Genomic DNA, 27,593 nt, shown 5'->3' on the forward strand with positions numbered 1-27,593 from the left:
ACCTAAAAGAAAAAATTGCCAATTGAATAAAGTTTCATCTAAAATCAAAATATTGAGACCTACAGTAGGACCTATGCTCCTTGAGAGTAAGATGCAGATACAGCTCATTGGAAATCCTTGTGCCACATGAACGGTACAACAAAAAGGTTATGAGTGTGGGCTTAAGAGTCAGGCAAGCTCCATTAGTAGCTCAGCTCTACCATTTACTCGCTGTGTGACTTTGGACACAGCCTCAGGACTCTCACTGTAAAATGAGACTTAGATGGAGGGTCAGATGGGCTAATGTGTGCACACTGGCAACTTAGTAAAAGGCTTGGCACACAACACAACCCTAAATGATAGCCAGGGTTGTTAGGGCTGTTATTACTGTTAGCGCAAAATATATATTTCTTGAATGAATGATTTAAGTATCAATTAGTGAAAGAAGTGAACTACGGCAGAAATACTACTTGGTTCTGAAATAAAATGCACACCTGCCACAAGATCTATGAGAACACATTGGCAAGAATGTGAAGCTTCTGAGACATGAAGATTTTAAAATCATAAGACTGGCATTTACTCCGGTCAGCAACTTACTCCAGACAAAAATAATTTCTGATGAAATGATTTACTTACCTTCCTTGTCACTGGAAACTGGGTCACCAGAGAAAAATGCAGTAGACTGTACCCGGGCACCGACATTTACATTATTGGTTTTTAATGCTGCCATAGTCTGATTAACCTATGAAATAACCAAAAGGGGAATATCAGGGTATTTTCAACTAACTTTAGAAACCCCACGACTTTCCAGACAGTCCTCAATCCAGTTAAGATCCAGGAAGACGTAGTTGAGGACCTAGAAATACCTTCACCAGATATCACAAGATGAGAGATAGCTGCACATTTGAAGAAAGGTGAAGGGTAGTGACAGCACTACGGGATGAGCTCAGGACATGGACTTCCTAAGGCCTACACAATATGAGAGCACTGACTCTGGAGGCAGGCTGCTTGGGTTTGCTCTGTGACCATGGGCTAGTTACTCAACCTCTCTGTGCCTCTATCTATGAGAGGGAGATAAAGATAGTACCTATCTCACAGTACTGTTGTGAGGATTAAACGAGTTAATGTATGTTAAGCTCTTAGTACAGAACATGGCACAAAGCTTATATGTAATGATTTTCTAAATAGAATAAATAATATAAATTTCTCACTTCCTAGGAATTTAAGAAAGGAAACACAATCAATAAACATAAACCTCACTTTGCTATTTCATGTCATTATCATTTGCTAAGAGCAAAAACAAAATGCCAGGTTTCTGCTCAGCACTTCTCATTCTTCACCTACACAGAATTCTACTAATGCAAATACTACTTACCATTAAAGCAAATGAAAAGTGAAACATGGGTACTTTTCAAATCTTTTCACCACTTTGTACATAAGAACCTGATTAATTCTGCAAGGTTCATTTCCATGTTCCCAAGTTCCCAATGTGCTCAGTAACATGATATTACAAACATGTTTTTCACATACAAGATAGAAGAGAATCTTAGGAAGCAGTACTAGAACTGGTATCCACTGAACTTACAAAAACTTTGTCATCCATAGATCTGGTCTGGCGAGATTCTTTATCACGGTGAAAGTATGCAATATCCTTAGACCAGTAGCTTTTTTGTTTTTTCCTTTACTATACCCATAATAAGAAATACACAGCAACCCAATACCCCAAACCATATATAAATATGTTTCATACAGTCATACTTAATACTTGCCCATACTCTGTGCTATCTTTTAATACATCCTATCCTATTCTATTCCATTCCATTCCAAGAGAAATACTGATTGTGATCCACTAAATCGATTTGAAAAACACTGCCCAAGACCTTATATTAGGTCTAATTCTTAGGATCACTAAGATACAGGGTTTGCCTGGAAGATGACCCCTCTTCAGCATCCAGACACTAAGCCTGAATCCCATCTGCCTGGTCCCCTGTGGGTCATGTGTGAGCAACGTCGACCTCTGAGACGCCTGTAGGACTGACAGCATCAAGTGCACGTAGCCCTGGTATTACCTGGCTTGAAAGACTCAAGTCTACACCAACAAATAGCAAGAACTTCTTCATTCACTGGTGAGGACCACAGGGAAATGGGGATGCAGGTCAAAGCAACACATCAAGCTAAGTCCAAAAATACATGAATTAGGGAGAATGAAAAGCCAAAGATTCTTCTCCCACTTGGAGGTCTTTGTACAGCCTCTCTCTTGTAGTTGGATGTTCAAGATGGTCTTTGGGGTCAGGCTTACGACCTTCTCTAAATATGTTTAAAAAGGAGCATTAAACTCTTTCTGCCACAAGGCATTGGAGAGGTACTGTACCTTTTTTTCCAGCCATTTTAATGTCTTCTCTTTGCTGTACTTGTAATATTTCTTCTTGTCTATTTCTGGATTAAATTAAAAGAAAAAAAAAAAGAGTGCAGTGGATTAAACAAAAAATAAACTCATAAGTTTATATCGTATACAAGATAAGAGGTTTAAAATATTTCAGGGAATTCCCTGTCAGCCCAGTGGTTAGGACTCTGCTTTTACTGCGAGGGCCTGGGTTCAATCTCTAGTTGGTGAACTAAGGTCCCATAAGCCGTGAGGCGTGGTCAAAAAAAATAAAATAAAATATTTCCTAATATTTTACACTTTTGAAAAACTCAATTTATAACCCTGGGAGCATACGTGAGACTTTAAAAAAAATCCCTAAACAGAACTGGGGTACCTCAGATCTCAACCAACTATTAAATGAGTGGGAATTTAAGAAAATTATCAAATTATACAAACTGTTTTTATCACAAGGAGAAATTTTTTTTCTCTTCTTTTTATTGTATCTATACGAGATGGTGGATGTTAACTAAATCTACTGATAGTCATTTCAAAATATATGTAAATCAAACTATCATTTTGTACAACTTAAACCTACACAGTGATATATGTCAATTATTTCTCAATAAAACTGAAAACAATTCTACAAATAAATCTGGAGGAAAGGTAATTTTTTAACTGAAGTATAACTGACATACAATATCATATTAAGTTTCAGGTGTAGTGATTTGATATTTATACACATTCTGAAATGGTCACCACAATAAATCTAGTCATCGTCTCAAAAGGTAATTTTTAAAACTCAGCAAATTAACATACCGAGCAATCTTAATTTTTCTGAATAATTTTAAGCTCACCTCAATGTTTTCAATGAAAGACTCCTTTTCTAAAATAAAAATGGAAACCCCAAGAAAGAAAATTGAAGCTAAATGCAGGTGCCTACGAAGTTCATTGCATACATTCAGGAAAAGAATCTTGTTAATTATTTAGTGCTGCTCTGGTGGGATCAGTGGAGAAAGAAGAAAAGATATATCTATCTTTTAATGTATTACCAATATAGCCATAGCTACTTCAAGGGAATTTAGATTTATGATAGGCTCAATCTGGCCCTTTATGGGGATAAAAGTTTCATCTCATATAAATTATACTTCCTCTCCTCACAATCCAGCTAGCTTTATGTAATCTAACGGCTTAATGTCATACATGGCATATGATATTAAGCCGTTATTTCCTTGGTAACACTTCATTCACAGGGTTTCTTGCTTTCTGTGCAGTCAGCAGACGCAGCTCTTCCACTCCGGCCTCCAGCCTCCGTGCAGGAGTTACCTTCGTGACCACTGGAATTCCCACGGCCAGATGCAAACTCGCCACATGTGACTCTGCTAGAATTACGTAGAATGACGCTTTCTCTTTCCTCATGATCATGGTGGGAAACGGAAACTGCTTGCTCAGGGGTGGTTTTCAGCAATCTGTTAAACTGCTTGAAGTTTCACTAAACGGTTGGTATGGGGAGGGGCTGGCCTGAGCTCTTGCACATTTCCTCCCCATTTCAGCCTGTGGTCGTCAACACTGTGGGCAAGAAGAGGTGGATGGAGTGGGTGCTGGACCTTTGCACCCATCCCCTCAGGACGCGTCACTGGAATAATGAAAATGAGGGACCACTGCAAACGGCATTGCCAGAAGTTTGAGAATTCCAAGGCGCAATGCCTGCTCTCCTGGAGCCAAGACTGCTTGGCAAACAGCGTGCTGTGGAACCAAGGCAGATGAGGCTAGACTCAGCCTCCCTGGAGGTGACATAATATCTCTTTGTACAAAAATAGGGGGAATTCTAAGAGCATACAGCAATCACTTAGTACATGTACGCTGCTGAATGAGTCTCAGACGTTCTGATCATTGCCTGAGACAATCTCCATAGAGGCTCAGTGGTCAGGTCTCTCCCAGAAGTCCCACCTTGACTCTGCCACTCACTTGTCTCTTGCCTCTACCTCCAAATTTCCTGAAAGGACATTCTACAATCTGCCATAGCTTTCCTCCCTCTCGTTCACTCTCTGAGCCCCTTGCAGGCCCCTCCTTTCCCTCTGGAAATGCTGGTTCAGAAGAAGTGGAGACCAGGCTATGAGCCGTACTGCTGGGGCTCCTACACCCCCAGTGCACGATGTCACCTCGGGAAGTCACCTATTGAATGAGGTGATGGCACAACACCTGGCACACAGCAAATACTTAGTATTAGTTACGAAAAAATTAAATTATAACTTGTTAATGATAATAACATCAGAATCTAATGTATAGTCAGGCCTGTGCTAAGTTCTTCATACACATTTTCTCATTGAATGCTCAGAATAAATCTCAGGTAAAAACTACTATTTGTCCCCATCTTAAAAAATTAGGTTTGAGTGAAGTTAAACAAATTGTCCAAAGTCACTGAGCTGGTAAACAGGAGCACTGGATTCCTTCCCAACCTGACTTCAAAGCCATGCATCTGGTGTTCATTTTACTGAGATCAATTAGTCCTCACCCCGCTCAGCAGTTCCGACCCTATTCCTTATGGGAAAAGACTCTCCACCATGGTCCTATACAGCCTTTCTCTTGGTCTTTCTGCATCTCTAATGTCTCTTCCTCTGACTCTTTTCCGGCTCCACTGCCTCCTCCTTGGACGCCAACTTGTATCTCTCTCTGGGCGTGACTTCATCCTGTCTTAGCAAGACTAAACCCATCCAGGAAGCCCAGAGGCCCGAGCTGAGGCTCTGTGTGTCATCTTCCTCCCAAATCACCCTCCTGGTCGCCCAGGCTCGAGTCACTCCTGCCTTGCTTCCCACTGGATTCCGTGGGAGACAGGAACATTATCCTGTAGAGAACAACGAGGGAGGAAAAAGCAAAACAAACAAACAAACAAACCCCAAAACAAACTGTGTCTGAAATCAGGAGGCTTAGCTTCTTGTGCTGGATCAGTTCTACTTCATTTTTTTAAAAAAACAACTGTATTTAGGAATAATGTTCGTATGATTAACACACCCATTTTCGGTGTACAATTTGAGGAGTATGGCCAAATGTCTACATACAGTCATGTAACCACCAGCCCAAAAAGTTCCCCTGAGCTTACAGTCAATTCTCTCATCCCTATCCAGACCTCAGGTAACCACTGATCTGCTATGATTACAGAATTGTTTTTGCTTTATTCTAGAACATCATAGGAATGGAATCATACAGTGAGTACCTTTTTGTGACCCTCTTCTTTTGCTCAGCATAATTTCTGTGAGATTCTTCCATTTTGCTGCAGCTAGCAGTAGCTCTTTCCTTTGTATTATGGAGTAGTATCCTGTGTATGGATATCCCATGTTTTGTATACCCACTCACCTACTGAAGGGCATTTAGGTGGTTTCCAGTTTTGGGCTATTTTGAAAAAGTTGCTCTGAACATTCTTGCACAAATCTTTGTATGGACATACGTCTTCATAAGTCTTGGGAAAATACCTAGGAGTAGAATTACTGAGTCGCAAGAAATTGTCAAGTGGTTCGACCATTTTATGCTTCCACTAGCCAGGCAGGTGAGTTTCCGTTGTTCCATAACTTACTGGTAGTGTCTGTCTGTTTTATTTTAGCAACTCTGATGGATATCAGTGGTATTTCCCTGTGGTTTTAATTTACATTTTTCTGGTGACTAATGATATTGAACATCTATTCATGTGCCTTATTCATAAATCTTCTTTTGTGAAGTCTGTTCAAACCTTTTGCTGATTTTTCTACAGGGCTGGATATCATCTTATTATTGTGTTAAAAGAGTTCTTTATACATTTATATATATCTTTTATCAGATATATGTCATATAAATATTTTCTTCCAACTGTGGCTTGTCTTTTTTTTTCTTAATGGTATCTTTCAAAGACCAGAAGATATTAATTTTAATGATATGTAATTTATAATTTTTTTGTATGGTTAGTAGTTTTTGTGTCCTATGAAATCTTTGCCAATCCTCAAGGTCACAAAGGTTTTCTTCTATGGCTTCTTCCAGAAATTCAATAGTTTTCATTTTTGCATTTAAATTATTGATCCACTTCAAGTTAATTTTTCTGTATGACTCTGAGGTGAGAGTTAATGTTAATTGTTTTTCATATGGATATCCAATTTTTCCAGGTTATTTGTTGAAAAGGTTATCCTTTCTCCCATTAAATTATCTTGACACCGTTGGAAAAAAAAAAAGATTGGCTACATAAGTGTGGGTCCACTTCTGTTCTATTTGGTTCCATTTATCTATCTATTTAACCTTAAACCAATGCCATAATTTCTTTATCATTGTAGCTTTACAGTAAGTCTTGAAATCAGGTTGTGTAAGTTCTCCAACTTTGTTCTTCTTTTTCAAAATTGTTTTGGCTACTGTAGATCCTTTGCACAGTCATATAAATTCTAGAATCAGCTTCTCAATTTCTACCAAAAAAAAAAAAGCCTGATAGTCATTCCATTAACTCTATAGATTACTTTGGAGAGAATGGACATCTTAACAATATTAAGTCTTCTAATTCATGAACATGGTATATCTCTCTACTTATTTAATTCTTTAATTTCTCTGCAATGTTTTGTAATGTTCAGTGTACTGGTCTTGCATATTTTATGTTTCATTTATCCTTAAAACTTCATGATTTTTTATATTATTAATGGTGTGCTTTTATTGCACTGTCCAATTGTTCACTGCTAATATATAGAAATAGAATTAATTTTTCTATATTGACCTTATATCCTGAGAACTTATTAGTTCTAGTGATTTTTTTTTTTTTTTGGTAAATTCTTTTGAGCTTTTTACATACATGACCATACTGTTTATGAAAAAAAGATAGTTTCACTATTTACTTTCTAATCTGCATAGCTTTTATTTATTTATTTATTGGCATGTGGGATCTTAGTTCCCTGACTAGGGATTGAACCCATGCCTCTGCAGTGGAAGCATGGAGTCTTAACCACTGGACTGCCAGGGAAGTCCCAATTTTTTTATCTTATTGCAACTGCTAGGATTTCCACTAGCAGGATAAGGAGTTGACATCCTTATCTTGTACCAATCTTAGGGGAAAAGCGTGTTCAGTCTTTTACAATGAAGTATGATATTAGCTTAGGTTTGTCATGGATGTCTTTACCAGAAGGAGGAAGCTCCTTCCTATCTCTAATTTGCTGAGAATTTATATTATGACTGAATTTTGTCAAATGTTTTTTTCTGCATCTATTGAGATGATCATAGTTTTTCTTTTGTAATGTATAAATATGGTGAATCATACTGATTGATTTTCTAATGTTCAACCAACTCTGCATTCTTATGATAAACCTCACTTGGTTATAATGTACCATCCTTTTTACATAGTTAATTTGCAAATATTTTTAAAGGATTTTTCCATCTAAGATCATAAGGGATACTAGATTAGTTTTCTTTTTGTAATAACTTTGATTTTGGTACTGGGGCCATTCCAGTCTCAAAATTAGTTGGGAAATATGTCTTCTTCATTTAATTTCTAAAAGAATTTGACTAAGTATCATTATTTCTTTGAGTATTATTTTTTTCTTAAAGTATGGTAGAATTCACCAGTGAGGCCAGTTGGGCCTGGAGTTTTTTTCCTAGGAAGTTTTTAAATTACAAATTTATTTCTAACTAAACATTCCCCTGGACAAGGTGATCACTAAGAAGTATCAAGCTTGAATATCCCAAAATACTATACAAGGACGAAGTGCATAAACTACTGTTTAATTTTAAAATTTACACATTTTGATAAGCAAGGTGGTTTAAAATATTCACGAAGGCCACAGATTACCCACAATTATGAAAAATACCATAACGTGTTCTATTGTGTCCTAAATTTAATATTTGCGAGTTTGTGAGTTAGATGACATGTGCACACGCTGGAAAGGTTTCTTTCCCTAATGTGTCTGGTGCCTATAAAACTGGTCTCAAACATCTGGAAAGATTGGGTTTACAAAATAAAGATGGAATAAAAAGGAGTCCACAATTAAATAACATGTTCAGCAATTGGGTAATCAGTTCACAAACTTGAATTTCCCTTATGTATTGTTGAACAAACTGCCTGGAGCAGATTTTCACATCTACTTTCTGAATGTTTTCCATCACTGAGAAACTCATATGGTCTCTTTTTTTTTTTTCCTGCCTCCTGGGGATAGAAACTTGGCAACTGTGCTTGGGGTATTTTAATCAGGTAAGTTTTCCTGGCTCTTCCTGTTAATCACAATGGACAGCGCAGCACAGCTTTTGCTTGCAATATGAAACAGAGTGTTATACTCAAGATGAAGTTCATAACCCTTTATTAGTCCTTTCCCCTGTCATCTCTCCACTGAATGGGAGCTTTTTTGGCAAGAAGCATGCTGAGCCCCAGAGCTAGCAAACTGAGACACATCGTTTCCCTCACTAATAAAGCAGGCAGTGCTAACTAACTAAGGTCACCGCCATCATCATTCAGGATGTAGACAACTGTGGCTGGTTTATCCGGCAGGGAGAAGGAAAGGTTCTCATAAACCTAGCAGGCTTAACGAGATCTTCAATGCCACAGACTTTTGAGACAGCATCTGGAGTCCAATATCAAAATAGCTGGCTGGGGAATTTGAGCATTTCAGGTTTTTACTCTCTCTGCACAGTGCCTGTGGGGAGGATGGAATTGAAAAAACATCAACTTTCCTCTTTATCTCTGCTCCCTGTCACGGGTAGTACCTGACCACTCTTTAGCAGTCTTCTTTGTTTCTTATTTAAAAACCCTAGCAATAAAACACAGAGAATGGAACCAAATACTAACTTAAAAATATCTAAATTCAAACAAGCAGCCAGGACCCAAGGCAATCGCTAAAAGAGGTTGCCTGCAAAACAGAACGCTCACTGCCAGGATGAGAACTGTCTTTTCCTTAAGCTGTAGAAGTTCCCGCTGTCTCCTTTCCTGTCTCTCTCTTTGTCTCACGAAGAGAAATTGTTAATGGGATATACAAGACTAACAAAAAATTAAGTTTCTATTTTTACATGAGACAACACCTAAAAACTCTAACAGAGTCTCCTGGAAGTGTTACACAGTTGTAAGAAGGAAGAGAAAGAGTTGCCGTCAGACAGACATGGGTTCAAATCTTGATTTTACCACTTCAAGTTCTATGATGTTAGTCAATGTGCTTAAACTCTTTGAGCTTCAATTTCCTCATTTGTAAAAATTCAGGTTCTACTAACAATGAAAGGGAATTACTGCAAGAATTCAATAATATATGTAAAACAACAAGCATAGAGATGATATATAATAATTTGTTACTATATGGTAGACATTTTTATTATTATCTGATTATCCCCATTCTCCCACTTAAACCACTTGAGTCTGTATTAATCAATGGACCATCAAACAAATGTGCATTGGTCACTTACTGTATACCTAGTACTTAAACATCAGCAAAGAATTTAAAATTTCTAGTTCACAAGCCTTAATGGTACAAACATTTATTGAGCACTTACTCTACACCCAGCACTCTCTGGGCACTGATTTACTTGTATTATTTCATTTAATTCCTGAAGCAACTCTTTGTGGTGGATAGTAGATACTATTAACTGCAATTCTTAAACAATGTTCATATGCTGGTAATTTAGAGATCTCAACACTCTAAAGGTAAGAGAAGGAAAGCTTTATTTTATGATTTAGAACAACTTTGCAGAGGACTAATTATAACATATGGCAGAATATGAGGGATACTCTTAACCCTTCAAACTCTTCATCTTACAGATCAAGGATGCTGAAAAGTTTGAATGATTTGCTCAAAACTATGTAGCAAATACATTCTTAATTTTTCTTGTAGTTTATCAAATCCTGTGATCAGATTACCAGATTGTTCCTAAAGAAATTCTTTTCCTGAAAGAGATATGAAGCAAAAATAACAAAACATTAACACTGGTTGATTATTGCAGTTGGAGACAAATATTTGTAGTTTTTTTCCTCTGAGTTTTTCTGTACCTTTAAATTTTTTGATTAAAAAAACTGCCTCCCCTGCCCATGTACTTTCATTTTCAAAGCAGTTATATCATCAACCTTTATACATGCCAGGTTTCTAAAAACCCTAGGCCTCAAATTTTTCTTTCTTTCCTTTTTAATGACAGTAAGGCAAAACAAAGTAATTTAGGTTAAATTTCACAGGGTAAAAGATGTATGCAATTCTCTAGAAGTCTTGGCAGTTCCTTCATAATTTAATTCTTCCCCTAATGAACTACATTCTGTAAATCTTTAAATAATGGAAGGTTCAAAAACAAAACAAAACAAAAAAAATTTTTTTCTGGCCGTGCTGCGCAGCTTCCGGGACCTTAGTTCCCCGACCAGGGATTGAACCTGCACCCTCGGCAGTGAAAGTACGGAATCCTAACCACTGGACCGGCAGGGAATTCCCCCAAATTTTTTAAAAACAAGAAATAATAAGATCTCTAATGCCTCAACCTTCAAAAAGGCCTCTTCATCAAAACAGAAGCAATTCCACATCGCTTGCTTCACCCCTTGACGCAGAACACAAATATGTGAAATATTTTTCCTCATGTCATTTCTGTATACAAGGACAGCATACTAAGACAGACATCATTTTCCACAAAGATCCAAAGAGAAACACACAGTAGCTTGAAGTTTACAATTGGTTACTTAGAGCTGGTCAAACAAGACAAGTATAAGGCATTCACTTTCTATTACAGCAGAACTTCCAAAAGTTAGGCGATGTTGAGAAGTGAAAGAGATTAGGACAGGAGTTCAGATAATGATTCAACAGACGGTCAGCGGGTCAGTGAGCAAGGAGGAAGGAATGGAAGTGAGGGAAGCTCCTGCTTTGGAACACAGGCTGTACACTAACAAATGACAATGCTTTAATACTATTTCTGAATTTGGGCTGCTGGGTTTTGGTTTCAGGTAACTGTTCTTATACAGCTATTGGAAGATTTTTGGATAATGAGTTAATCGTGTTGTCAGCTTCCATTAACTTGGCAAAATGAAAATGACTTGTAATTATTCCTCACTGCTTTAGCTTTCAGAAATGGCTATGAGCTACTTCATTTGTCACCCACAAAAAGATTACTGTCTCCTGCCAAGGTCAGCACCAGGGAGTGTCATTAATCGGGCTGCTTTGATGAAAACCTGGGCACCACATACCCCTCAGGCTCAAAACAGAGCTCTGTGTCTGGCCAAGTGTGAATTTAGTAGACCCTTCGAATGTGAAATGCAACGAATGAGGGTTTCCCTTTTTCCACCGTAAGCTTACACTTCTTGGAGTCACCACTTTCTTGGTCCTAGAAGAACTACCATAGTTGGCCAAACCATCTAGAACCCCAAATAACCATAACTTACCAGCCCGCTGTTTTGGTTCTCACACTGTGTTTCCGTATTAACTCTACAACTACTTGGATGATTTTTGGAGACACTGATTCTCAGTCTGAATGCTATTACAAACCTGTCAAAACACATTCACACACTGCCTCACTTCCTCCTCTCAAAATTCAGATGAATGCCTACAACTCATCTCTCTGTCACCCCTAGCCTGCTCCTCCCACCCATGTCCCCTGTCTCCAGGGGGCCACCTCTACCCATCCTGTGGGTCAAGGCACAAGCCCAGAAGCCATCCTTGACTCCTCCTTCTCTTGACCATCATCCAGTCAACACACGAGGTTGCTACTTCCTTCTGGTTCCACCTCCTAAGCTCAAGCGACCATCACCTCCCACCTGGACCACAGCAGCAGCCTCTGGGGACCGGACCTTAGCTTCTCCACACAATAGCACTGCCCTACTTAAAACTTTGCTGACACTCCACTACCATTAGGTCAAGTCCAGACACATATAAGGCCCTTCACCACCTGAACCCGCCTTGCCCAGCAGTCTCCCATGTTCTCTCCTTACTAACCTAAACGCATCACTGAACTTCTTGGATCTTGCTAAGCATGACAAACTTTTCCATACATCCATGCTGCTACTCTGACTTTGCCTCCACTTAGAGGTTATTTCCCACAGGAAAGCAACACAATACCCCCCTACCCGCACTTCCCACCCTACCTAGGCCAGGTTATAAACCTGTCCCGTGCATCCCCACAAAACCCAGAGTTCACTTCCCTTATTCCCTACTGTCATTGCCCTACTTGTCATTTGTCTCCATCAGAGTAGAAGCAAAGTGAGGCAAAGGATAATATTTTATTTATAACTATCCCTAGAGCCTGGCTCTAGTGCTCAACATGTGCTTCTTAGCAGATGATCAATAAATGTTTCTTGAATCAATAAAGGCATAGATTTTATTCAATTTTACAAATGAGAAACCTGAGGCAGAAAGCAGTTGAGGCACTTACCTAAAGTCACAGCCTAGTTGAAAGAAGAGCTGAGACTAAAGCCTGAGCCTCGTGAATCCTGGCCCTGCAGGAAGACAGGCCCTCATATTTCACTGGTTCAAGTTTCGCAGACCGAACAAGCCAGTGCAAGAGAGGATGAATATTGACAAGTGGAAGCGAATCTGAACGACAGCTTCCCCTATGACCCACACAGAATAAGCATCATATTCCACAGGCCCTCAAGCCACTGCATTCTCAGACAGATGCCCAGGTTTTCTGGCAGCCATAAGCCTGATTTCAAAGGCCGTAGGCCATACCTTTCTCCTCTGTCACATGTCCAAGTAACTTCTCAAGCTCAGGAAGTTTCAGCAGCAAGATGCAATTCGGAAACACGTCATCCATCACAACTTGATCCAGGGGCTGAAACTTTCCCTGAAAAAAAGACTTTAGTCAGTCAGGATGCAAGTACTCCAGTCAACAAACTCACACATTAAAAAAAAGAGACAAAGCTATATAACCTCATAGCTGGACCTTTAAACTAAGTTCAAAGTCACTTGTTCCACCTAAGGACTCCCTTAACGAGACAGGCTCCAGAACTGACTCTCAGCTCCCTCTAGGAAGCTCTCGAAAGCACCTGGGTTCCATAAAGTGGCAAGAAACGTTTTAATTGAAATGTTCTCTTTTTCCTTCAGATAGTAAGAATAATTCACAGGTTTCCCAAGTTACTGTCTTTAGATTCCTACCTTAATCTATATTCTTCCATGATCACCCAATGTGTTAAATATTTAACTACTTTAAAACAATATTTTACTAATATGTAATGGCCTACCACACAGTCTTGACATAATCATTTCATAACATACTAATGTTTCATTCTTGTTTTCTTTACCATATATACATAAAAGAGTTTTGCAATAAGAAATTTGTTTGAATATAAAGTTAATAACAGTTGGGAGAGCCAGACAGAAGAATTATTTTTACTGACGTTAAAATAAATCATGTTTAACAAAGAATGGGTCAACATTTCGAAAGTACATACTGATATTTTTTTAATTAAATAGGAAAAGATCACATCTAAAATGTAGGGGAGGAAATATCTGAATGCCTCACGGGCTATTTTAAGGGGCACTTTAAGTATTTGGCAAGAGAGAGCAAGATGGTTTACAATGAAAGCCAACTTACCACCATGAGCTTCATTCTGCATCTGCCTCCCTGACCCAGCCACAGTACCCCCAGAGCCTCCCAGAGGGCCAGGGTGAGGATTAATTCACCAGAGTCAGGGTCTTAATGGGAAATAGGCAAACAGTTCCCCCAAATGGGGGGGAGGGCCTTTAAAGGTGCATCAGCACATGTATTGATACTAAGGCTGGTTGGTGGCTTCCTCCCGCTAATGTATCCTAGAAACACCAGGAATGGGAGCTACCTGAAGTTTCCATCTTCTTCCCTGAATACTTCTAGGGCCTTCCTGGTGGTGACTAGAACCATTTCTGCTCCTTAGAGATACACGGCTCACCAGCCTCACTGCTCGCCGTGCCCTAATTACAGCGGCTACCGCAGTAGCTTCCAGATAAGGGGAAACATGATTGAACTAAGGAATAAAACTTCACTAATCCACAATAAAGAACACAGAATGTAGGAGAGGAGGAGAATAAGAGACGACAAGGTGCATCAGGAGAAAGCACAACTTAAAGTTTTAAGTCAGTTTTATTACTCTCAGTATTTATCACAAATTAAATCGATATAAATACAAAATACGAGTTTTGGAAAATGGATCTAAGTACTCAGTGAGAACCCATAAGCACTTAAACTATTTGCAGACATGAGAGTGCAAAAATAAGATTCCTCTAAGTGTTTAAATAACTCTATTCCTTAAAGCTGTCATTTCGAAGGTTTTCAAGCTGTGGTTGGTGGATCCCTGGGAGATCCAGTACCTCTGCAGGGGGTCCACAAGCTCCAAACTATTTTCAAACTAAGGTTACGATGCTCTTTGCATTTTCACTGTGTCAACATCTGCACTGATGATTTCGATGCAAAGGTGGGTAAAACCCTTGGCTCCTCAGCACCGGTCAGGGTGGCGCCAGCAAACCGTCCAGCAGCCGCTGCATTCTTCACTTCCGTGGACAAGCAGGTAAAAAAAATCCCAGTTGCACTTAAGGATTTCCTTGATCAAGGAGCGAAAGCAATTTATTTAAATCTTGACCTTCGAGTGCAAGTAGGTTAAATGCTCCGTGTGATGAAAGTCAAGTGTGGCTGAAGTACTTCGGCTGCCGCCGAGGCTCAGGGATCATCTCAAGGAAAAGCACTGTGTGAGTGTCTGAGTTGCGAGCAGAACTAGCTGCTTTTTTCTCAGTTTTTTACCTGAAAGAACCACTATGAACTATGGTTATTCAGACTTGAGTACTGACAGAACATAAATGAAGTGAACCTGTCACTTCAAGGGAAAGATTGACAGTACTTGTAGCCAACGATAAAATTTGAACTTTAAAGCAAAAATTAGAATTGTAGACAATTTGTCTGCCACTATGACAAGCTTCCCAACACTCAGAGTTTTCTAAAGAGATCACTAGTAATATTAAATTAACAAAGGTGTGTGTGTGTGTGTGTGTGTAATGAGTTGTGTAGACATTGGGAAGACCTGCATAATTCAGTGAGACAATATTTTCCAAATGACCAATGCATGATACTGCAAAGTAATATGCGTGAAAGATCCAATAGATTTTAATGTAAGAGAGCGTTAAAAACCAGACAGCAGACCCAAAATGGAGTCGTTTGTGCTAAGCCCAAACAGAGACTTAATTAGTTTCAGCTCACCCAGAAGTGGAACCTTAAACCAGTCAATCAGTAATCTCCTAATCAGCACTAGCTAGGTCATTTGCCTGATAGACGCCAGGCATCCCCTAAAGAAAAGTGACCTTGCCATAACCAATCCCCCTTTAGTCTAGTTTAACTTTCTTGTTCTCTTATTCCCTTCTGGCTGTAAAAGTTTTTCATTTTGTACAGTTCCTTGGAGCGTCTTTCTGTCTGCTAGAATAGATGCTGCCCAATTCGTGAATCATTCAAGAAAGCCAATAAGATCTTTAAAATTTACTCATTTGAATTTTGTTTTTTAACGAGAACATGGAAAGTTCATTGACAGTGTTTCAGATTCCACATTGCAACTAACTTTTAAGAAACCACCACTTGTTGGTTTTTGGAGTAGTATCAAAGCAGAGTATCCGTAACTATGTAAAAGGCTAATATACAATTCCTTCCTTTTCTGACCTCATATGTGAAAGGCAGCATATTCTTTACACACTTCCACTCAAACAGTGTATGGAAACAGACTGAATGCAGAACAAGATGTGAAAATCCAGTTGTCGTCTCTCAAGCCAGACATCAAAGAGATTTGCAAAAATGTAAGACAGTACCATACTCCTCACTGACTTGTACTGTTTGTTTCATTAGAAACATGTCATATGTTAATATATAATGGGCTTATTATTTTTATTTTAAAAATAAATTAATAAAATTATTTTAAAATTTCTCAGTTTTAATTTCTAATGTAGTCAATATTGATAGATAAAACACACAGGAACAAAAAGTTCTTTGGGATCCTTAATGCTTGTCAACTGTAAAGGTATCCTGGAACCTCTGGCTGGAACTATTACTATTAATAAACTCTGTCTTTATATCACAAAGGTAAATTTTACTCCATCTGGGATTCCTCAACTACAGCTTCCCCATTAAGGAGCTTTTGCTGGACACACCCCCAGAGTACCTATTTCACAGTGTCTCACAAAGAAGAAAATGAAAGACGATAAATCTTCTTTATTCTCTTAAGGCCTGAGGTCTTAACATTTGTACTATATTTCAAAACTAATGAGTACGTAATGAGAATTTCATTGTTAGGCTTTGTCAAACAAGTAAGGCAGGTAACACAAAGGGTTGGGCAGTTCTCAGGACTCATTGGTGAGCTAGTCCAAGATCACGATGCTGGATCTCAGGTCTGCCGATCGGTGCTTTGATCTGTACCAGCACGCATGATACAGGTGTTCTATACCAACCAAGTTAAATCTGAACTGTGGGGAGTCTACATTTGGACCATTATAAGGAGAGAGAGGAGATCATGTTAAAAAAACAGTCTATTCTGTTTCCCCACTGTTAATATCCCAAACTGGGAAACTCACCTCTCTATCAGCCTTTATAAGGTAGTGGAGAAGCAGAAACAGAGGGTCCATGGGTGTGGCAAAGTGAAGAAGACCTCCTACAGATTAAAAAGAGAATTCAACAACATGGAAAGACAACTTAGTTATTTCACCTTAATCCCAATGTGGGAACCATTCATTGAAAAATATATGTGAAATTCCAAATTCAGAAGCTCCTCCTACACAGGCCCAAGATTATGTGATTCCCTCAAAAGGCAGAAAATGGTCCATGAGATTTCACTCCAAACAGCTTCAAATCCCTGGTGTGGAGAGGACAGCCAAGACACTGAACTTGATCTTTAACTTTCCATTTCTTCTTTAGAAATCATTTTTAATAGAGGCCCTACTCTCCCCACCTCCCAGCCCCTGCCAAAAAAAAAATAGCAGGGTTCGGGGGAATACAGACAGAATGTGAATCAGGCAAACATTAGGAAACCTGTATAAGTCTATCTACAAAGCTGCAGTAAAATGTAATTTCCTGTGCTTTTGAGGACGAAGCCATGGGAAAGCAATATTATTCCCTCTGGACGTGGCTTCTCCTATGGGCTCTGGGCTCACAGCTCTGAACTGTCAATGGCTCAAAGCTCAGAGGTCATTACCCACTCCAGAACCTACCCCATCCCTCCTCCCAAAGAAAAATGCAAGCATGCAGGAGTCGAAGAAGACCGAGCATGAGAAACTGGAATCTCTGCAGTGAGATGAGTGGCGCTCTCCAGGCTGGAAGGAAAAAAGGCAAATCAAACCAACGAGGCTGCCTGCGCCCCGCTTTTCTCTACCGCACGCCCCTCCGAGCACCCCAGAGTCCTTCCTCCATGGAAGTGAACCAGAAGAGGTATTTCATCAAAAAGAACCATAAACAATTCATTTATCTCCATACTTATTAATTTGGTTTCAGGAAACATGTACTGACTTTTATTCTCCTAACGGAGCAACCTACCTATACAGCCAAGAAATTCTAACCGTAAATTATATACATGAATCCATTTCATAGTATGTTAAAAAAAAAATTAAGGACATAATTTTACATGATGACATTACTTTTTTAAAAGTAGAAGAGAAGTTTATGAAAACAACCTATCAGAAGCTCTAAGCTCAGTTTATATGAGGCATCCATTATATTCAGAAATTAGAAACAGGTTTCTTGTTCTGAAAACAATATCCTGGTAGCCATTCTTAAAAACAGCTCTTTCTTTAAGGTTACGTTTAAAAAGAAGACAATGATGAAAAAAAGCAGGTACCTTTGCTGTGAACCAAAAACTATAAAAAAAAAAAAAGTCTATAAAAAAAAAAAAAGCAGGTACCAAGTCAGACAGTCCAGGAGAGCTAATCAATCACTGCCTCTGAATATTTTCCAGTTTCATCTGGATATTACTGTGTCTATCCAGCCAAACTCAAAGGCAAGTATATTACATTAGAAGTAGGAACTCTCATATATTGCCAAACGAAAAATAAGAAAAGAGAACAATAAAAAGGAATGTATACTTGGCCCCTACCAGGCTAAATACACAGTCTACCATTGCATTTCAGCAACTGAAAACCACTTCAAATCTTCTCATGCACACAGGTATGTGAAATTCAACACCAGCAATAAACCCTTCTTCTGGATGCCTTACAAGAAAGTCAAAGTGGCCTTTCTACCTTAGCACTAAGCGGTGACTTAAGACGGTCAACAGAAAGCAGAGGGCTTAGAAAGCAATGGAAAGCACTCTCTACAATGAGAGACAGAGGGACAGAGGGAACTGAGATTGCCTCAACCACCCCATGACGCACCCTCCCACTCTCACCCAGAACTGTCAGGGCTACGTGTGGTATCCTTTTTCCTTCCGAGTCAACACTGAGCCCCATATCAAAGGAACGCTCTTAAAAGAAATAGAAATTGGGTGTTGGGTGTGTGTGTTGGGGGCAGGTGGGGTGGCCATAGTAATTTATATGAGAAAGCATTCTATTCTCTTCTCTTCTCTTCTAGAAGCTATATCAGCATCCATTTGCAAGGAAATAAGATGTTAAAAACTTGAAGATCCTCAAAAATGGCTAAGAGAAGAGCAAAGAGTTTCCAGTGAACACAATGTGCACTCCATAGTACAAAAGTCATCTGACTCGGGGTGTGTCAGCGTTTTAGGAGAAAAATCAGAATTGTTAGTTAAAAATTTCCTACCATCTAAGACACACAGTTATTGATCTAAACTTGTTTAAATCTTTCCTTTCTCCTTGATTAAACCCTGCTCTGACGCCAACAAAGAAAAAACCATGGACCAGACTCCAAACTGGGCAGATAGATGTGAAGGATGGCGAAGTCAGGGTATGTGTTCAGTTAATGTAAATATATACACTAGTCACTTACCTGATTGAACTGATTCATTTATAAACCAAGAATGGTTTTTTTCCTTGAAAACTTTTATTTCAAACAGCTGCGGTAGACACATATTGAACAAGTAAATGGCTCCTTCCCCTGTTAAAACAAATCTGTTTTTTATTTGTAAGTTTTCACACACACACACACAAAAATCAAAAGACTATCTAATAGTTCTGAGGAATGTTCCTAATATGAACATAAACATACATAGATATAGTCTATACAAAGTGACTCCAAGGAAAGCTTGTAGCTATTATATACAGATGCTTGTTTTCCAACTGTATAATCCTCACTGAACTTAGACCAATAAACACAAAAGTACAAATCATTTATCTTAACTGCTACAGAGCCTCTCATTGAGTCCTCCATCAGATCAGGAAGGAAAACCCATTTTTAAACTACCCAAACCTAATGGCTCAGCCAGATGAACTGAGGTGGCCTGTGGGCCCTGTCTCCAGGGCGGTGTACAGCCTCCCATACAGAGGGCCGGAGACAGGGCCTGCACACCCCTGAGGCGAGCTCCACGTGAGAAAGGCCAGGGCCCTACAACAGCAACGTGCTTTACGCCATGAGGAGTGAGGACAGCCACACCCAATTGGATGAAAACTTCCCTTTCTTAAAACACCAAGAAAAAAAAGGAAGTTAGAAGGGGGTGAGGACTGCGTGAATCTGAACGAATCCCTGCAATGCACGAATTTTTTTTCTAAGCACAGCAAAATCCAGGGCCCTGAGTTTGCGTCTATCTCAACTACATGCTGGGCGTGAGCCCTTGGGGAAGCTATATAATCCTTTCTGTACCTCTCTTTCCATATCTGTAAAATGGGAGCAATACTGAACCTACCTCAGTATTTTTTTTATAAGGATTGGAAAGATAGAATACGTACACGTAAAGCTCCTAACACAGCACGTTAGTAAGTGCTCAGCAAGAGTTAGCCTTTATTTCTCCATAGTCAGTATAGCAAAACATTGTCCACGGACATTTAGATGAAATGAATTTTACAAGAAGCCTGACTTTTTTGGTACCTTCCTTTTGTTAAATGCTTTACTGCTAACTAAAACTTCTCTTGAAAAAACATTTCTCACCTCATCTTAGTCTTACATATACCTAGGAGTTCCAAATAATATAACTGACCAATTACATCCAATTTCATTTTGAGGAAAAGAAAACTGGAGGACGCCGGAATTTTTGCCTCTCTTGTTGTTTCTATTTATGTGTCTTTCCAACAACAATAACAACACGGCACTGCCCACTGGATTTCTCTCGCTTTCACTATTCAGTATGACAGTCACCAAGAGGTGACTTTAGTAATTTGCTAAATATCAGGTATCTACTCAAAGCCTTATAAAATTAATAATAACCTTGTAAATCTTATAAAATAAACTAATGGAGAAAAATTTCACACAGAGATAAACAGTATCACCAATATTACTATATACTAATAGTGTATTTTAATATTTTTGCCTAAAAATTACAAGACAAAGCAAAATACACTGAATATAAAGGTAAAATTATTCCTGATAAAACATGTATCTCCTCAAAATACAATGCTTTTAATGCAAAAAAATCACCCCTTGACAGGAAAAAATATATATACTACTTTTTGGTCTGAACAAAATAAGGAAAGTACAGCTAAAAATGAAACTATTCAAAATCTTGGCATGTCCAGTAAAAGCCTTCCTTTTTTTTTTTTAAAACTCTGGTTATTTATTTTACTTTATAACATAAAATGAGTATAAATGGAGGCTAATATTGGATAACTACTTTAGGAAAAGTTGGCTTAAAAAGGCCAAGGAAAATGAATCTGTTTTCAGAGAGAAATCAAATACGCTACATTTTTTTTCTTTTGCCATCATTTCTGATGAATACAGTTCTATGGATTAAAATTAAGAAGAAATAAAAAAACGTTTAAGTCAAGTGAGTTATCTTAAAAGACTGGTTATGTCATTAGCTTGCTTTTGTCACCATGTAATGCTATCCTACCTTTAAAAGCTATTCAGGAAGAACAAACATACAAAGACAAATAAATATACACACTTTTCAGCTACAACGTTTTAAAAATGTTCAAGTTACCATTATCAGATGAGAGGGGAGGGGAGGAGCACTTACCTGAACATGGGTTAACCAGTTTTACAAACATAAGCCCACTTTTCATCTTCTTTGAAGCATCTTTTAAATACTCTGAAAAGAAATGATGAGTTTGTAAAATTAAAAGACATCTGTTTCGTTGCTCACTTTACTTACTTTACTCTTTTTCCTTCTTCTGTTTTTACGATTTTTCTTCCTAAAAATTTTAGCTCTCTTCTATTGCTTATAAATTGTGTGATCTTATGCAAATTATCAACTTCTCTGTAAAGTGCAGTGGAATTTAAGGTAGTTTTAATTTAATTCTTTGAGAAGTGATGAGCAGGACTCAGATGGCTTGGGTTAAACCTTGACTCAACCACTTGATAGCTTTGTCAACTCAGGCAAGGTTCCTCATGTCCTGTCTCAGCTGTCACATTTATAAAATGATGATGATAATAGGTACACTTGCCTTTCAAAGGATTAAACTAGCTAATTTGTTTAAAGTTCTTATATTCAGACAAACAGAAATAATAATAAATAATAAGTGATAGCTCTTATTACTATTATTATTTTTATTGTTACTATTATTATTAAATAGAAGATTTAAAAAATAAATATGTACTGGACATTCATGTTTTTTGGCCCTAATTATGATTATCTACTCATGTCCTCTGTCCATTTTTCTAGTAGGGCATTCATCTTTTTTTTACTACCGTATTAGGAGTCTTTATACAGTAAGGATATCAAATCTGCTTTTAATGATATTTTTTTTTGGGGGGTGGCACACCATGCGGCTTGTGGGATCTCAGTTCCCAGACCAGGGATTGAACCCAGGCCATGGCAGTGAAAGCCCCGAATCCTAACCACTAGGCCATCAGGGAACTCCCTGTTTTTAATGATTATTTCACCACTTAGGAGATATAAAATCTTTGTGTAATCTCATCAATAATTTCCTTCATGGTTGTATCTTTTGTGTCATACTTAGAAGGGCCTTCTCTCCCTCAAGATTATGTGAATTGCCCATATTTTCTTCTAGTACTTTTAGATTATAGTTAACCTATTGGGAATACATCTCTGTATAAGATATGGGGAGGAGATACCCAACTTTAATTTTTTGCACTGAGTTGTTCAGTTGTCTCCATGCCATCTAACTGAATAACCTATGCTAAGTGTTTCAAACACATTTATGAGTCTGTTTATGGACACTGTATTTTGACCCATGAATCTGTGGCTATATTAGCATTAGTACTTCAATATTTTAATTATTGTAGCTTTAAAATACATTTTAATATCTGGTGAGTTAAGTCCTCTCATTATGTTTCCTCCATGATATTTTAATGCCAAAGTTTAAATCATATAGATTAAAACATAAAGACCATGACAATTTTATTTATAACATCCTCATACATTTTGAGTGGCATATTTAAACCCATTTAAAGAATCTCTCTCCAAAAGGAGCCAAGGGACTTTGATTAATAAGGGAGCAGAGCAACAATCTACCAAAGAGTAAATCAGAAAGCGTTGAGAAAGGAAGGGAACTTGCAGTCACTTTTATTTTCTACAGCCTCACTCCCTTTACCCCACTTCAGATCTTCATAAACTTAAACATAGCAAGCATGTTTAGAAACTGGCTTACTCATAAATGGTGTAAGTACAACTTTTTTCTCAATAGTGACATTAAATATATAAAGAAAAAACCCCCTAATTCTGAGATTTTCACTTGCAACCAAATGGAATAACAGAAACCCAATTTAACAGCCAAAAAACAAAAATAAAAAGGACAAAATATGCAAAACAACTATTTTCAACACACTGAGGTTGAGCCAGGCAGGACAGTTATCTGAGAGATGGGAAACAAATGAGGTGAGTCCTGTGATCGCCCCAGCTTACTGCCTTGAGACAGTTTCCAGGCCACAGTGCAGAATGGGAGAACCCAGGTGAAGCCTGGCCGACTCCCTGAGTTGAAGAGATGGAGCGGAGAGTTCTCAAGACACCATGGCTGGAGTTCACAGGTCAGCATACAGGAACTGAGCTACAAAGAGAGAAAACCCCAGGGATCTGCAAAGAGTACTGCTTGAGTAGAGTATTCAACAGAGTACTGATCAGTGCATGCACGTGATGAAACTACCTAAGGGTAGGAGAAAAACCAGCGGAACAGATTAGAGGGAACAGTACCCCACGTGCACTCGGGGCCCTGCACTGGGCCTATTCCCAGGCAGACTGGAAAACCTCATAATTCAGAGGACACTGGGTACAGTACTCCAAAGGGTCTTGCCTCAGTGGTAGGGGACAGACTAGACTAAACGTTGCTCCAGTCCCACCAAACTAATTTTAAAAGTAAGACCTGAAAGAATCAAACTGTTTCCAAGTACCTCCACTGCGTCCCAGAGTGAAGCTCAAGATTATTGATAGGAATACAAAAATATTCATCTGCCAAAAAGGTAAAATTCACAATGTCTAATCAAATATTACTAGGCATTCAAAGAAGCAAAAAAATATGACCCATAATGAGAAAAATAAAGAAATCAATTATTGAGAGGGGGTACTGATGTTAGACACAGATGTTAGAATGAAGAGACAAAAGGATTAAACACAGTATTCCTCATGTACAAGAAGTTAAGTAGAGACACAGAAGATTTTTTAAAAAGACCCAAGTTGAGATAAAAAATACACCAGATGCGATTAATGGTGGAAGAAAAGATTAATGAACTTGAAGACACAGCAATAGAAACTATCTAAAATGAAAACACAGAGAAAAAAAGAATTAAAAATAAAGTATCAGCAAACTGTGGGACAACTTCAAGCATCCTAATAATTTATGTGTGATTGGAGCTCCTGAAAGAGAACAGGGGGGAAATAGAAGAATATTTTAAGTATGGCAGAACAGTTTTGAATTTGATGAAAACTATAAACCCACACATCCAAGTTCAATAAGCCCAAAGCACAAAGAAACAGGAATAAAATTATGCATCAGAATCAATAGTTCAAAACCAGTAATAAAGAAAACATCTTAAAAGCAGAGAGAAAAAAATGACATCAGGTACTGAAGCACAAAGCTAAAAATGATAGCAAATTTCTTACTAGAAACAATGCAAGCCAGAAGACAATGGAGAAACATCTTGAAAATACTAAAAGAACACATGATGAACCCAGAGAAAATACCCTTGAAAAGTGAAGGTGGTCAATAAATTCTTTCAGAAATACAAGGGCTGAAAGAAATAATCACCAATGGACCCACATGACAAGGAATGCTAAGGGAAGTTCTTCTGCTAGACGGAATATGAAACCCCATGAAAATATGAATCTATACAAAGGAATGAGGAACACTGGTAATGGTGACTGCAGGGGTAAAGAATTTTTCTTACTATTTAAATCTCTTTAAAGATCACTGACTAAACAAAAATAACAATTTAGTGCAGGGTTTATAACATATGCATAAATAAAATATATGACAATAATAGCATAAAGGCCAGGAAGGGAGAAATGAAAATATACCACTGAGAGTTTCCTACACTATATGTGGAGTGGTGTTATAGCACTTGAAGGTAGATGTAATCATTTAAATATGTGTACAGCAAACCCTAAAGCAGCCAGTTAAATTACAAAACAAAACAAAACAAAATGCTGTTACTAATAAGACAACAAAGGAGATGAAATAGAATCATAAAAAGCACTCAATTCAAAAGAAGGCAGAAAGGGAGTAAAAGAAGTACAAAGAACAGATGAGATAATTGAAAACAAATAGCAGAATGAGAGACTCAAATCTAACCATATCAATAATCATATTCAATGTAAATGGACTGAACATCCCAATTAAAAGAAATTGTCAGACTAGATAAACAAGTAAGATAAAATTATATGCTTCCTATAAAAAACACAATTTATATATAAAGATACAAGTAGATTAAAAGTAAAATGAAGAAGATAGAGTGTGCTTATCATGCTAACACTTATTAAAGGAAAGATGCAATGGCTCTGTTAATAACAGACAAAGGATATTGCCAGGGATGAAGAAGGTCATTTCATAATGATAGAAGGGTCAGGAGGAAATAATCCTAAATGTTTACAATCACACACACAGAGCTTCAAGATACACAAAGCAAAAACTGATAGAAACTTCTGCCCCATCTCTAACCCCAGGCAACCACTAATCTGTTCTCCATCTCTAAAATGCTGTCATTTTGAAAACGTTATATAAATGGAACCATACAGATTCAATTTTAAGAAATCTTTTAAGACTTTCCTTTCTGCAACTTATAAAAATGTAAAGGATAAAGTTTAGCACTGTTAAAAAATTTTCCACAAACTAAAACAGGTTGTGGTCTTCTCTCCTTTCCCTGCCAGCTGTTTCTCACTTCCCAGCATCACATTTCTTCATTATGTCTCAAGGCAAAGAAAAGGTGACCTCTCTTTTTCAGCAATACAGCCTTTATTTTATTTCAGTATGACAGTAAATCTTTCAGCTGTAACTTGGCAAATTATTATTGATTTTTGTTTTTCTTTTTTTTAATAGAAAACTTTGGTTCTAGTGACCCTTGCCAGCTCTCCTCCAGCTTTCCCATTCCTCCAGAGCTTAAAATAATCAAACTTTACAAATATCCAAAATCTAAAAAAGATATTTTTAATAACTATTCAAGGGAAGCAGTGTTTCCATTTTTCCCAGGAAGAGCAGTAAGTCCAGAGGATTAGCTACAGCCTAAAATGTCAAACTATAAGAACTTTGGAATTACTAAGTACAAATAAATACTGACATTAATGTGTTCTGCTGCAAATGCCAGTGTTCTCTGAAATATGCTTTAAGATATATTAGTGTAGATAGCACTGAAATGTCTATGTAACAGGCGAAAAAAGTCATCTTTTCTCATATAGAGCCTACAAAACAACTAGCTGTTGGACTCAACCTTTCAACACAGAATTCCAAGTGAGATGCTATACTCTTTAACACAGAATGCATTTCAAAATTCATCTCTCCTGCCCAATTCATTCATTCATTTGTTAATTACTGATTAGTAAAAACAGACCCAGCCTCTACCCATGGGGAGCTTTCAGATGTCCCATGGAAGAGACATATCTTGAATCAAATAATCACACAAATGTAGACTGCAAATGTAACAACTGCTGAGAAGAAATACATGGACTATGGGACCTTATGAAAGAGGATGTAACACAGATAAGGAGGTCTGGGAAGGCTTCCTGTGTGTAGCACTGGTTGAGTTCTTTGCTTTGATGCCTAAGGAGTCAAAGGAAGTATGCATTCACTTTACCAGCTAAATATTCAGTTGGCTTCTGGGCCAAATCCAGTACACAGGCAGGTTTTGTTTGCTATGCACATTTTTAAAAATTTGAATTAGGTGCCAATATTTGGAAATCAGATAATCTTACATGAGATACATTTTCCCTAAATATGAAAAAAAAATCGTTAGGCAAAGATTTGCCTTGCACTATCAAAACACCTGGCAACAACGAACATTTTGTTAAACGGCAGCTACCACTGTCTAGTTCCCTTTAGTCTTCCAAGGCATCTGTACACTCACCTCATGGCTGGATGATTATCAAATGCCACATCTGTGCTCACTAAACTGCATTCTCATTTTCTAGATTCTAGGTACCTACAGCAAATATCAGATGTGAATAAGTAACCGTTTAGTAATAAACACTATCCTCTTATTGAAACTGATTCTATTACCAATTTTACTATTCTAGGCACTGAGGATATAGTTGTGAATAAAACAAAGCCCCTATACTCACAGAAAGACTGCATCTAATACACCCCTTCATCTTCCCGTCTGCTTCTTCTCCACCCCAGTCCCTCAATCCTCTGCCCTCGCGCCTCGACAATCCAGTCCTACAGGGCAGGGAGTAAGACTCAGATCTGCCAGAACCTAGAGACCCCGTGTCCAGAACTGCATTGTCAAACAGAAATAAAATGCATCCCATAAATAGGAGTCACATTTGTAATTAAAACTTTTCTAGAAGCCATATTAAAAATATATAAAAATTTTCAACGATATATTTTATTTAACCCAATGTATATATCTAAAATATTTTTATTTCAATACATTAAAAAATATGAAATATGTTAGCATGATGTTAGCTATGGGTTTTTTATAGATGCCCTTTAACAGATTGAGAAAGTTTCCTATTCCTAATTTTTTGAGTGTTGTTCTCATGAAAGAGTATTTTCTCGAATGCTTTTTCTGTGGCTGTTGAGATGATTATGTGGTTTGGGGCCTTTATTTTATTGAAATAGTACAATATATTACATTGATTGATTTTGGTATGTTGAACCAACTTCGTATTCCTAGGACAAATCCCACTTGGTCATGGTGTATAATCCTTTTTACATACTCCTGGATT

General features: G+C 37.9%; 1 protein-coding gene across 11 annotated transcripts in view; it reads right to left on the minus strand.

Annotated features, from left to right (window-relative positions):
* Positions 1–27,593, minus strand: part of RNASEH2B (ribonuclease H2 subunit B) — a 71,179-nt gene that overhangs the window by 25,245 nt on the left and 18,341 nt on the right. For 8 of the 11 annotated variants that reach the window (XM_082365610.1, XM_082365613.1, XM_082365616.1 and 5 more), the window contains 7 exons: positions 21,279–21,350; positions 19,160–19,267; positions 17,434–17,535; positions 16,801–16,877; positions 12,952–13,066; positions 2,351–2,415; positions 616–721 (listed from right to left, as the gene is read on the minus strand). In XM_082365610.1, coding sequence (XP_082221736.1) covers positions 616–721; positions 2,351–2,415; positions 12,952–13,066; positions 16,801–16,877; positions 17,434–17,535; positions 19,160–19,267; positions 21,279–21,350 — 645 coding nt within the window. Of the gene's footprint in view, positions 1–615; positions 722–2,350; positions 2,416–12,951; positions 13,067–16,800; positions 16,878–17,433; positions 17,536–19,159; positions 19,268–21,278; positions 21,351–26,770; positions 26,846–27,593 lie in introns of all 11 variants that reach the window. The other 3 variants (XM_082365614.1, XM_082365612.1, XM_082365618.1) reach the window with 2 other exon arrangements.

This window comes from Balaenoptera borealis, assembly GCF_965194805.1.
Source record: "Balaenoptera borealis genome assembly, chromosome: 18".
Classification (NCBI taxonomy): domain Eukaryota; kingdom Metazoa; phylum Chordata; class Mammalia; order Artiodactyla; family Balaenopteridae; genus Balaenoptera; species Balaenoptera borealis.